Source organism: Nuphar pumila, chromosome 2 (genome assembly GCF_984573655.1).
Source record: "Nuphar pumila chromosome 2, dmNupPumi1.hap1.1, whole genome shotgun sequence".
Lineage (NCBI taxonomy): Eukaryota > Viridiplantae > Streptophyta > Magnoliopsida > Nymphaeales > Nymphaeaceae > Nuphar > Nuphar pumila.
Window position 1 is genome coordinate 8,128,558 of NC_143250.1, and position 13,823 is coordinate 8,142,380.

The 13,823-nt window shown below is 37.9% G+C and overlaps 1 protein-coding gene across 1 annotated transcript; it reads right to left on the reverse strand.

Moving 5' to 3' along the window:
- Positions 1-4,166: 4,166 nt before the first annotated feature.
- Positions 4,167-6,098, reverse strand: LOC149844649 (uncharacterized). The gene is made up of 2 exons (XM_089997284.1): positions 5,740-6,098; positions 4,167-4,725 (listed from the first exon to the last, which is right to left on the reverse strand). The coding sequence occupies exons 1-2, from the start codon at positions 5,978-5,980 to the stop codon at positions 4,442-4,444; spliced, it is 525 nt and encodes a 174-aa protein (XP_089853410.1). The 5' UTR covers positions 5,981-6,098; the 3' UTR covers positions 4,167-4,441.
- Between the last annotated feature and the right edge of the window lie 7,725 nt (positions 6,099-13,823).

The following is a 13,823-nucleotide window of genomic DNA, read 5'->3' on the forward strand; positions in this document are numbered from 1 at the left end:
CTAGTTCACCTTTAACAACCTATAAATGTCATTGTTATTGGTCAATAAAGGTCATTTCTTTGCGATGACTTATTGGCTATAATTATTATCATTATAAGCCAATAACAGCGAGAAATAGAGCAATAGACGAGAAAAATTGCCACTATTGACCCTCATCTTTGTAGTGAAATCCTTCCTATTGTGTGATCCCTAATGGTGTTCCTTAATTCAAGGAGATCTGGAACCATCTTTAAATATTGGAACTCGCCGAGGATATGTGTGAACTGGTGTGAAGATCGTGGACATAGGTGCTTTACCACCTATGTTAACCTCTCTCTCTCTCTCTTTCTTATGCTCGTTCTATGTGATGGTATCAAAGAAAGAGAGTTGATCCCTCATGTGGTGGCCAATATCTCTATCGGCTAGGATTTTTTATCAACATCATTGAGGTTTGTCACCTGGTGGACTATTGGGCTTCTGCTCTCTGTTGGTGCATCATCTTCCTGCCTGAGATCATCGAATGCTGCCCTTGATCGTGTGGTGCTTAATGATGCACGATTGTGTATCCACCTTTTCTGGTGATTGTTCACTGCTGCTTCCAGTGGTTCGTTGTTATCTTCTGGATCGTCATCATCCTGTGCAGAGCTGTTGTTTTTGCTACTGCATAACCCTGTTGCATGAGTTCTTATTATGTTTTCAATCAGGAGCCGTGTCGTGTATGTGTGTGTCTTCTGCAATATCATTTATGGAAATCAACACAGTCCTCCGTGTCTTCACACTTGTCTTCATGGTAGATGAGTAATCCCTTCCTGCACCCTCTGTTACAGGCTCCTACTAGTCTGGAAGATTTCCTTTTAATGAAGCTTACAACAAAAAAATTATCTATTACCGGCTCCTACTTGTCTTCATTGTATGAGTTTGTCGATGGTTCTAAACCATGCTCAGATCAGTTTATTTCCTCGGAACAACTCAAGTGTTAATTCTGAATACCTATGACCAACTTCTATTAAGCTGAATTACATTGTCTCTTTTGAAGTTTATACACAACCTTGGATTGAGGTTTGGAATGCTCTTAAGCAAACCTACGCTGCACACTCTGTCATGAATTATGCTGTTAAAAGTGTTGTTTCAGACCATCAACAATGGCTCTCAAAGCATTTATGAATATTTTTAAAAGGCTTGGATGATTGTTGACCAAGCCATGGCTTCAAAGCCGGTTAGTGATGATGATTTAATGTTACATATTTTGAAAGGGTTACCGGCTGAATATGGAGCGTTTAATACATCCATTTCTACTCGTGATGAATCAAAACCTATAAATCAAGGAGAGCTGCATGGTCTCTTGTTGAGACAAGAATGTCAATTATGTGCTCTTTACGAAGATCATATTTAGAAGTTCGGACATTAAAGGCTTGAACCAAGAGGACTACCAGTTGCATCTTGCCAATTTCCTCAATTTACAAACTTTTTATCTGTTGTGTCAGCTACGAGACACTTTAAAAAAGCTTAGGTGTGAGGGTGCGGGAAGGGTATATATATATATATATATATATATATATATATATATATATATATATATATATATATATATATATATATATATATATATATATATATATATATATATATATAGAGAGAGAGAGAGAGAGAGAGAGAGAGAGAAACTAGAATATGAGAACTGAAATATGGGAAGTAGAAATATGGGCATTTCCAACACTTTTTTGCAAATCCAACCATGTGGATGTGCTTGGCATGGTGAATTTGCTAGGAATCAACCATTGAATCTTGTATTTTCAATGAATAAATGTGATTTTTAAATGCTTGACTATTTGTAAAGATTATGAGCCATTAATTTTAAAACCTTACAAAAATCATGTTTATGCCTCAAAATCGGATGATTCAAGACTCGGTTCTTATAAATCCAAGCATGTAGATCACATCTCTATGGTTAGATTCAAGAGAAAAGAATAAAAAATCCATAAAAATAACGGTTCACACATTAGTTCTCATAAAAATAAGCAAGAAAATATCATGTTTAGATAAGTAAAAAATATAAAAGAAAGAAGAAAGACATTTAAAATATAAAAAATCAATAAAAATAATAAAACTAATTGTCAATATCATGATGATACCTCGATATTATCAAATTAGTGATATTTTCAAAATATAGAGATATTTTAGCTATATTATCGTTTGACCTGACTGTGTTGGTCTTAGTCTGCCAAGTGATTTGGCATCTCACCTTCCACAAATTGCATAAAGACCATGGGGTCCTCGTGGGATGAAGCAATCGACAGGAAAGATGTCAAACGGATCACCTGATCTGCTCTCCCCTTGAGGAGCTTCTTGATTGCTCTTGAGGAAGGGGGTGCTCACACAGGAATCAAACTTGGAGTATAGGGAAACCTTCCTGTCCACGAGCTTGAGACAATGAGCGTGATGATATGTTTTCTAGCTTTTCCAGTAAAAAATCAAGGTCATCTAATCACACCTTTCCATAATCCACTGTAACTTGAAAAAGTAGCTCAGCTATGAAAAGTGATCGTGTGGAAATTAAATTTCAGAGGATCCACTGAATTTCAGCATCTTCATAAGAGAAAAAGCATAATTCCAACCTTGAAAATATATCAAGATGACTAGCTAGTCTGTTTCTTTCCATATGAAAGTTGGAAACAGTATAGGGCTGTCAACGGGTTGGGTATCCGACCCATCAGGGTATACTCAAACCCACCCATATAACAAATGGCTGGGTTTGGGTTTTGCCAGGTCATGAAAATGGAATCCCAAATCCAGAACCCCATAATTTGAAAATTATACTTTTACTGAAATATATATAAAATACTCAGGTAAGGTTGGGTACCCTGCAAAAAAAGTCGGATAGGGTTGGGTACCCTGCAAAAGTCATAACTCAAATCCAGTCTGCATATTGCTTGGGTCAGGTTCAGGTCAACTCGAATATTATTCAGGTTGGCACTTTTCATGCTCATACCCTGGAATTCGGGTTCGGGTCAGGCAGGGTATCGGATACAAAGCCAACCCATTGACAGCCCTAAAACAGTACGTTGGGTTTTCTTGGTAAATTCAATTCGTTTGGTGGTGTATCGTTTTAAACATTAATCTAACCATGTAGCTTCTCTCAATTGATTTATTTTTAAAGCTAAAAAGAAAAGCCAATAATGGTGCATCCAAATCCAATGTCTAGGACAAATAGAAAAAGGGTATGACTGCATGTATGAGCTTTGTAAATTTATCAGATTTAGTCGACTTGGGAATAGATCTAGTGCATTTCCATATGTAGTCTTGCTAAATGGGTCAGATTAGAAATTTCAAGACAAAATTCATACTGAATAAAACCAGTAATTACTAAGTATCTTTATTTAGCTCATAAATGCATACATATCTCTTTGACAGAGTACTCACATTTGGCCCATAAATGCATATAAATCTCTCTCTCTCTCTCTCTCTCTAGGGTGTCTATCTTAAATCTAAAATCCACATCAAAATCTACCCAGCTGGCCCAACTTTGTAGCCTTAACATTTTTTTGATGACCAAATTCCTTGGGGTAATCTCTAGGTGGGGTCACTGACCCCCAAGACCTGCAGCACACTCAGTAGGAGTCTAACCTGGAACGAAGGTGTCAACACCTTCTCCCCATGACTGCTACCACTTGGCCTTTTGGCTAAAATCAAGTGAAGTGAAGTTGTGGCTGCAATGCCGAGAAAGGAACCCGTAATCACATGAGTATGATCACACCGATTCACTACTACGAAATTATCCCAAAAAAGATTTAGTTGTCCAGTTTGGGGATCATAATTTGTGAGAACTGGGGCCACCGTTTGAAATCAGTAGTTAATGATACAGCGACCTTAATTGAACTAAACGTGACATCTCCATCACTTTATGTTGCCAGTTTTATTTACTTGACATAGAGGCAGAGCTTACCACGGCGAGGGTTCCTCATCATTAAAAAAAAAGAGGCAGAGCGTTGAATTTAACGTGAAAAAAAGTAGTTCAATGTTTATTTGGCTATGTTTGAGAGCCTTGAATCAGAGGTTGTGTTGTGATTTTGGCCATGCTCTCTTAGTCTCTTGCTGTTTGGGAACAATGGGTTGGGACTTGTTTTGTCCGGCCCAACACCACATTTGAAGGGATGTTTTTGGCAACTCCATGTCAATATCACACATTGAACAAACTATATTTTGGCAACACAGTGAAACCACCCAAACTTATAGCCTTACTTATTTTGAAATTTGATTTAATTGAATACAAAAACAGAGCTGGGAGAAAACACTACTTATTACTGCAATACAGAGCATTAATTCCCTTGCAAGACTTTACAATATTGTTGACACAACCACACTAATCTCAATGCAACTACAACCTGTGTTTTTTTGAACTTGCAACAATTTACTACAAACCATAGTATTTTCCTAGAAATTATAGTTGCTACATTTGGTGAATCTATCGTCCTCCACCACCAATTCCACCACCAGCACCACCACCTGTACCACCTCCACCAGCACCACCACCACCACCTGTACCACCTCCACCACCACCACCAACTCCACCTCCAGCACCGCCTCCGACTCCACCACCAAACCCGATTCCGAATCCAAGTCCAAATCCCCCACCAATGCCATGTCCGCCACCCAAACCACTTCCAAACCCATTGCCACCACCTACACTGCCTCCAGCACCACCTCCACCTCCAACACCTCCACCAAAACCACTTCCAGATCCTCCTCCTGCTCCACCACCACCACCACCGCCACCTCCCAATCCCCCCCCACCACCACCTACACCACCACCAAACCCTCCACCATGTCCGGATCCTCCACCTGCTCCACCACCAGCACCGCCTCCAAATCCACCAGCACCAGCACCACCACCAAACCCTCCACCTGCTCCACCTCCAAATCCACCACCACCACCAGTACCACCACCTACACCACCACCAAACCCTCCACCATGGCCGGATCCTCCACCTGCTCCGCCTCCAAATCCACCACCACCACCTAAACCACCTCCATCACCACCTCCACCTCCAACACCTCCACCAAAACCATGTCCAGATCCTCCTCCTGCTCCACCACCACCGCCGCCTCCGAACCCACCACCAGCACCACCACCTAAACCACCCCCAGCACCACCTCCACCTCCAACACCTCCACCAAAACCATGTCCAGATCCTCCTCCTGCTCCACCACCAGCACCGCCTCCGAACCCACCACCAGTACCTCCACCTACACCACCACCAAACCCTCCACCATGGCCGGATCCTCCACCTGCTCCGCCTCCAAATCCACCACCACCACCTAAACCACCCCCAGCACCACCTCCACCTCCAACACCTCCACCAAAACCATGTCCAGATCCTCCTCCTGCTCCACCACCACCGCCGCCTCCGAACCCACCACCAGCGCCACCACCAGCACCACCACCTACACCACCACCTACACCACCACCAAACCCACCTCCCTGCCCAGACCCTCCACCAGATCCTCCACCACCACCACCTCCAACACCACCTCCAGCACCACCGCCACCACCAACACCACCACCAAAGCCACCTCCATGGCCAGCCCCACCTCCAAACCCACCACCACTACCTCCTCCAGCACCACCACCGAAACCACCACCAGCACCACCTCCAATTCCTCCACCACCTCCGGGACCTCCGCCACCACCGTGGCCGTATCCTCCACCTGGACCATATCCTCCACCTGGACCATATCCGCCGCCCGGACCATATCCTCCACCTGGACCATATCCGCCGCCCGGACCGTACCCCCCACCGGGACCATATTCACCACAGTGCCTCCACCATGGCCGACAGGGCGGATGGCCGTATGGCCCATATCCATAACCAGGCCCGCCGTAGAGCTCCTGGCCGAAGTTCTGCACATCGGAAGGTACCGTCCTTGCCCCAACATGACCAACATAAAAGAAGATGAGCGCCACCAGAGCCAGCAGCATCACGCGTTTGCCTGGAGGGGCCATGACCCTACTACACAGACTGAGCTAATCAAACCAAGCAAAAGAAAACACCGATTGTTTGAGTCTTGGCATAGCGTAGAGTGCATACCATAATTTATAGCCATTGGGTGCAGTGCATGATCGATGTCAGGCCACGCAGCCCCATCCCCGCGTCAGAACGGTTGGAACAGCGCCATGCAATTAATCAGGAGCAAGAAAGGAGAAAGAATCAGGCAGCAGCAGCCCCACCACCACCCGTCTCTCCTCCACCGTCCCAATCATTGAAACTATTTGTTAATTACCCCAACCAACCCCCCTACTCATTTATTTACATGTGAGTATTCTATGCAAGGCTATTTTAAGAACAACAAACGACCCTTAAAATATCGGGATAATATCCGTTATATTCAAGCTTGGGTTTTGGACTCCCTACTTGAAACTCAATACTGCATGGACCAGTTTCAAATTGAGATCCGCTTTGTTTCTACTGCTCATATCCAAAAACCTGATTTGGATCTGGTTTGAAGCTGTGTTGGAACTTGTACCAATTTGCATCCCTACTTGGAACAGTGCCACATGGAGCCATGCATAGTGACAAAGGTTCAAAACAAAGAATTATTTGACAAAGAATTTCTCGTGAGAAACTGAATTTTTCAATTTTTATGTATTGTTTGCAACATATCAGCAAAATTAAATAAATAAAAATTATGAAAAGAACATGTAAAAGTTGACAAAAACTAAAAATCTATACAAAATAAAGTGACCTTCCTTTTCGCCAAAAAAAAGTCATGGAAAAAGTAAACATCATGATAAAATCATGATGTTTTTGCTAAAACGATAATAGTGCATATTTAGCACAAATTTTCACGGTATTTTTTCAAAAATATCGCCGATATTTATGAATGGTCGTCGGCTAGGCAATCTAGCCGGGTTGACAACTAAGGCACTTATCCGTGATATAATGAAATCTTCTTTCCTTTCTGCAAGTTGAGATGGGGCCCAGTAGTAGTAGCGATATTAATTAATGCTTTGCACTTTGGCAACATGCCTTGCTTTCAATGGATCTGGTCAGCTTTTTCCTTGTTTGATTTGTTTTCTATTTCATATTTCCCCATTCCATGGAGCTAATTGGTCAAAAGAAATTGTCACTTACCTTTTGTGGGTCAATAGTAGTTTCTACACTCGACTGTATCGTGCTCCTTAGTTGGAACCACCCATTCTCTACCTCTTTTTTCTTTGTCTTTTTTTTTTTCACCAAAACCTTTTAGATATGATCTTGACCATTTATTTAGCCAAAAAACATGTTCATCATACTTAAGCAGGAATTTTAACAATTACAAATAGTCCACAATGCACTAAAAGCTCATAATTTAAGAAAAAACACCTTTTATTATTATTATTTTATGGAAACCACTTGTTGACACGTATTTACTAACAAAGGAGAGCCACACCAAACGCGTTTGTAGGGTCAGATTGATCAGATAAAACTTGCAATGACAACTTTCTCACTAGAGAAGAGAGTATGGTACAATCGAGTGTGCCCATGCAGATGCAATGCCCCCTTTGACCAGCTTTTTGTCTCTTGCTCGCTGTGCATGATGAATAAAAAAAGAGAGTTTTAAGTGTCAATTTAGGTGCATATATCAGCACACAATGGAGAAAGGAGTTAAGGAGAAAGCTGAGGAGGAGACAGTTTGGCAGCAGAGCCATTAATGGTAACCATCGCGATCGCGATATTTGGGTCAAATTTGGTCATTGCCGACTTGTGTCGGCAAGTTTTTTTTCTTTTCTTTTCTTCAAACTCTCTAAAGAGTTGCCCCAAGGGGGGTTGGCCTAGCGGGGTGAGGCCTTTGCTGCTAGACGGGCAGTCAAGGTTCGATTCTCATGGACGTCGCCTCTCTACGCGAGCCAATGCTTAGCATAGGCCCCAGAGGCAGGGGTCTTAGCCGACCGTAAGTATATTGGCAGGCTGAGCCAGCACGACCAGGTCTTCCCTATGTTCACGTCAGGTCTGACCTAAAATACTGATCTGAATCTGATCCAATATGAAAATGATCTGAGTAAGCAAATATGAATCCTATGTAAATGCCCATTTTGGATCTTATTTTAAGGACCGAAATCTGAAAATAACATGTTGGGTTTGGATTGGTTATATGATTATGTAGGGTCCATCTGTACCCCTCCATTCATGATGCATCGACGTTGGCATTTCAAGAGAAAACAGACATAGCATTTAGCAAGATAACATTTAGTATGCATATATGGGTTTGAGTCCTGAGCAATGTTGTCAGTATCATTGCGAATTGGCTGATCCGTGTCGTGTACGGTTTGTCCGATATGAAGCCAAGCTGATTCAGTTATTTTAATATTTCTGTGATGTGTCATCTGCTGGTGAAAAATTGGCTGATTCAGTTTGAAGTCGGAATCTGCTGATTCCCTGAATCGTTTTGAAAATCGATTCAGGGCCGAAACTTTTTCTAACAACACTGTTCCTGAGAGTGGTCACTTCTTGCAAAGTTAGGACCCGTGGGCGTGCATTCAAGTCCTAAGAGTGACCACTTATTGCAAGGTTAGGACCATCAGCACCCTTGAACAGAGGACCCCACTGGTATATATGGCCCCATATAATCCCACTTATCATTTATGAGTGCCATAAGAAAGAAATAATGAGGCCACCCACTTGATGGCCCATTAGTACCATGGCCAACCATGACCATCCTCATAAATATAGTAGCAAGATCTTTAACACTGTCCTTTGAAGAACTCAAAGATGTCCCCATCAATGCATGTGCTTCGCTACATATTGGATTAAGGGTGTCAACTGGCCGGGTTTGGTTCAGATTCGGGTTTGGTTCGGATTCAGGTTTTCGAACCAAACCCAAACCTGATTTGAGATGATGGTACCGGGTTTGGACCTGTGTCTAATCGAACCCGCCATAAGAGAAACCATACCTGGATCCTATAAGGATTACATGAGCCAGACAAGGACCATACTCAGTAAAATAATATTTTTTATCATTTTTACATTGAAATTTACCGATCTTAATTGAAACTCAGGTCGGGCCCGGGTCTGGTATGAAATTTCATAAACCATACTCGGATCTATATATTAATCTGACCCTTCATGTCCAACTGGATTCTAATTGGACCTTCTTATTTATCACAAAACCCTAACCCTATGTTGGGTTCAGGTCAAACCCGACTCATTGACACCCCTATATTGGATCTCTTGTCATTATGGTACATTCTTTTTATCTTTGCTCTATCACCACACTAAGAAATATTCTCAAGAATTAAATCAAGAAAAGGAGAAAAATACAAGAAAGTCAATCTAGTGTTTGCCTCTTCCTGAAGTGTGAAGCATAGTGACAAACGTTGAAAATGGCAAAATCTTGTTTTTTAAAAACTTGCAAGAAATTGAAATTTTTCCATAAATCTCATGTTTTTCTGCAAAATCTTGGAAATAAAAAAATAAATTTAAAAAGTATATAAATTATTTTTATAAGAAAATATTAATAAAATTTATTTTTAAAAAAATACATGGTTTGTTCACGATAAATAGTCATTTAAAACGTAAATATCATGTTTAAATCACAATATTTGTGTTTTTTCATAAACCATGCGATATTTTGAAAATCTCACAAGAAATTGTCGTTTTAAATTGGCAGGCAATTTCTCGCAATATTATTGGGAGTTTTCACAAATCTCACGATATTTGTCACTATGGTGCGAGGAGCTGGCGGACATTTTAGCTATAAAATGGCATTAAAAAAGAAGAGGTTTATCATTTTCTATGTCATGAAGTCAGTGGGTTTAAAGTTTCCATTATTGCTTCTTGTAAAACTCTAGTTGTTCAAAAGTTGCATCTCAATCTTTCTCGGATTTTCATATTAGTCTCTCTCTCTTTATATATATATAGATATATATGGAGAAACTTTTTTGTCTTATTGTCAGCCTATCATGCTTTGAAAAGTTTTTTTTTTCATGTTTTCCTTAAATCTGACCATAGAGATGTGTTCTACATGCTTGATTTTATAGAAATTGACTCTTTCATCATCCTATTATAAGATTTAAAAATTGATGGTTTAAATTTTTCATAAATATTCAAAGCTTAAAAATTAATTTTTTTTATTGAAAAAACATGATCCAAGTATTGTTTCTTAGCAAATCAACCATGCCAAACACATCTATAGGACCAGATTTACAAAAAATAACTTGAAAGCACATGTTTGCTCATGGTAAGCGGCTACCACTTATATATATATATATATATATATATATATATATATATATATATATATATATATATATATATATATAGAGAGAGAGAGAGAGAGAGAGAGAGAGTAGTAGTTGCCTGTGCTGTTTTGTGCCTACCACAACGTACTTTGAGCAAACATGGGGTTTCCAGGTTGGTTTTTGCAATTTTGATCCCACAAATGTGTTTCACATGGTCGATTTGATAGGAAATGATACTTGGAACGTGTTTTTTTAATAAAAAATATGATTTTTGAAGCCTAAAATATTTATGATATTTATAAAATTTTACACCATCAATTTTCAAACTTTATAAAAACCTACCCATGTGTCAAATTTGGATGATGCAAGATTCAATTCATATAAAATTCAAGCACATAAAATGCATCTGTACTGTCAAATAAAAAAACACAGTCCCCGTGAGTGATGGGAAGGGAGGTATTTTTTACCTTGGATTAACTCATTTTTTTTTGGGAAGAAAGAGTGGAATTTTATTAGATGGGATAAGAGAGGTCACCCCAATGATAAAGAATACAAGGAGAGAGAATGTAATGAGTAGAAACAGAATGAGCAAAAAAAGCATGCATACAAGTTTGGAGCCTGAACGCAAGGCATGTAGGAAACTTTAAATGCGGAAACACAAATTTGGGGGACTGAAGAGTATGTTGTTACTTTCAGAATCACTAGGAAGGTCCTCACTATTCAACCCTCTAAAACTACAATAATTCTCTTTTGATTCAAAGAACTGAAGACTTGATTTTCTATATGAATCTCATACATCAACAGACTGCACTTATAAGAGGTTCAAGCTTGTGACACATCCCTAGGAGAAATCCCTTCAGCCCCAAGAGACACATCTTTTGGTGTTTCATATATATAACAGTATTTTAAGTATGTTTTATTATTTGATTATTATATATATATATATATATATATATATTGTTTATAATTTAATTGTTATATGCATGAACAATTATGACTGTTGACAAAAAGTGACTCTTGGGATGACCTCCCAAGAGTCATTTTATGGCTACATGACCTTACATTTCCCACTTGGCCATACATGATATCTTGTGTTTCTATACTTGTTCTCATTTGGAACCTTACATACACACTTTATGAGTGATATTTTATTTACTCACCACTTATATATACCTAAGTCTCATCTGACTCATATGTCTAGTGAAAACATCCTCAGTGACTGCCTTGGTTAGCGGATCTGCTACCATGTCACTTAAAAGAACATAATCCACTATTATTTTATTTTTCATAAGCATACCATGAATATATTGATATTTAACTTCAATATGCTTACTTTTAGAGTTATCAGCTCATGTTTGTATTCGTCTTATAACAGCTTTATTGTCACAATAAAGTTGAACTGAATCTTTTTTAATATTCAATTTTAACTCATTTTGGAAACGATTTATCCACACACAAAAGTAGATGTCATGTTACGGGTAATATACTCAACTTCCTAGGTATGTTGTGTCATACACCCATGTTTCTTACATGATCATATAATTGCTCCACCTCTTAACATAAATACATAACCAGAGGTGGAGTTTGTTTTATCTCTATCTCCAACAAAGTTAGCATTTGAATAACCTACAATTTGTAGATTATCTGACTCATAGCACAACTTGAGTTCCTTAGTTCCCTTTATATATTGAAAAATCTTTTTCACTGCTTCCCAATGAGAGAGCCCATGATTACTTTGATATCTACTTACTAGACTTACAACAAAATTAAATTAGGTATAGTGTAAAGCATTACATACATCAAGCTTCTGATTGCCTCAACATAGAGAACATTCAACTTTTTTGGTCTATCTTTTGGACAATTATTCTTACTTAGTTTTAGACCTTTTACTACAGGAGTACCCTTTGCATTAGTACTTTTCATTCTAAATTTCTTTATAATATAATCAAAATATTTTTCTTGACTTAGACATAGCAATCTCAATTTTCTATTTTTTTATGTTTTAATTCAAAAGATATATGAAGCTTCACTCATATCCTTCATTTAAAATCGAGAACTTAACCATGATTTAGTTATATTTATTATGTCTATGTCATTTTCTGTAATTAATATGTCATCAACATAAAGAGATAACACAGTAAACTTACTCTCACTATTCTTGGCATATACACGGTGGTCTAGATTATTTGCCTCATAACCTAACTCAGATATAGCATTATAAAAAGCCAAATACCACTGTCTTGGTGACTACTTAAGTCCATACAAGGATTTACTCAACTTGTATACTTTATCATCTTGACCTTCAATTTCAAAACCTTTCGGTTGCTGTATGAAAATAATTTTATTTAGTTCACTATTTAAGAAAGTCATTTTCACAGATATAGGTGAAGATCAAAATAAGCTACCAATGTCAAAATAATACAAATAGATGCCAGTTTGGATATAGGAGAATAAATATCTTCATAATCAACCCCTTCTCGTTGAGAATAACTTTTTGCTACTAATCTAAAATTTAAAAGGAACTTTATTTAGAATATACATGACAGTGCATATTACTTCTCCTTAAAATTTCTTGAAAAGATTTGCATGTGTCAACATAAACCTTGTCATATCCATTAGAGTTTTATTCTTTCTTTCTGCTATACCATTTTGTTGAGGTATATAAGACATAATTGTATGAGGAGTTATGTTATTATCATTGAAAAATTTCTTAAACTCATTATAGTTATATTCATCTCCTTTATCAGTTATAATAACTTAGATTCTTCTTCTCAATAATCCTTCAACTTTATGTTTATATGCTTTGAACTTTTCTAGAGCTTCAAATTTCTTAGAGATTATGTATATGTATCCATACCTTGTGTAGTCATTTATGAATGTGATAAAATATTATTTTTTTATGTGTTTCTACTATTAAGGGTCACATATATCTGTGTGTACTAAAACTAGTAAGTCACCTACCCTACTACCTTTAGAAAATGGTTATCTAGTAATTTTACCTGATATGCATGGTTCACATCTTCCAAATTCTATATTTTTACGAAAAGGTAATAATCTCATGCGAATTATTTTTTTATTTTATTGACATTTACATGTTCTAACCTTAAGTACTATAAATATGCATCAACATTAAATGTACAATCAATATAATCAGAAACATTCATTGCATTATTTATATGAGTTATATTTAAACAAAAGAGACTATGGGCATATGCAATAAACTTTTTTAGAGATTCAACTTTCTTAAAGATTATGTATATGTATTCATACCTTGAGTAGTCATTTATGAGTGTGATGAAATAATTTTTTTTTCATGTGTTTCTATTGTTAAGGGTCCACGTATATCTATGTGTACTAAAACTAGTAAGTCGCCTGCCCTACTACACTTAGAAAATGATTATCTAGTCATTTTACCTGATATGCATGGTTCACATATTCCAAATTCTATACTTTTAAGAAAAGCTAATAATTTCATGTGAATTATCATTTTCATTTTATTGATATTTACATGTCCTAACCTTAAGTGTCATAAATATGCATTAACATTAAATGAACAATCAATATAATTAGAAATATTCATTGCATTATTTATAGGAGTTATATTTAAATGAAAGAGACCATGGTTAGC

Excerpts from the sequence above, each read along its gene's own strand:
- LOC149844649 (XM_089997284.1), bottom strand. The coding sequence starts at position 5,980 with ATGGCCCCTCCAGGCAAACGCGTGATGCTGCTGGCTCTGGTGGCGCTC. Across the intron at positions 4,726-5,739 it reads GGGCGGCGGATATGGTCCAG|GAGGAGGATCTGGAAGTGGT; the intron begins GTGGAGGATATG and ends GTGGTGGAGCAG.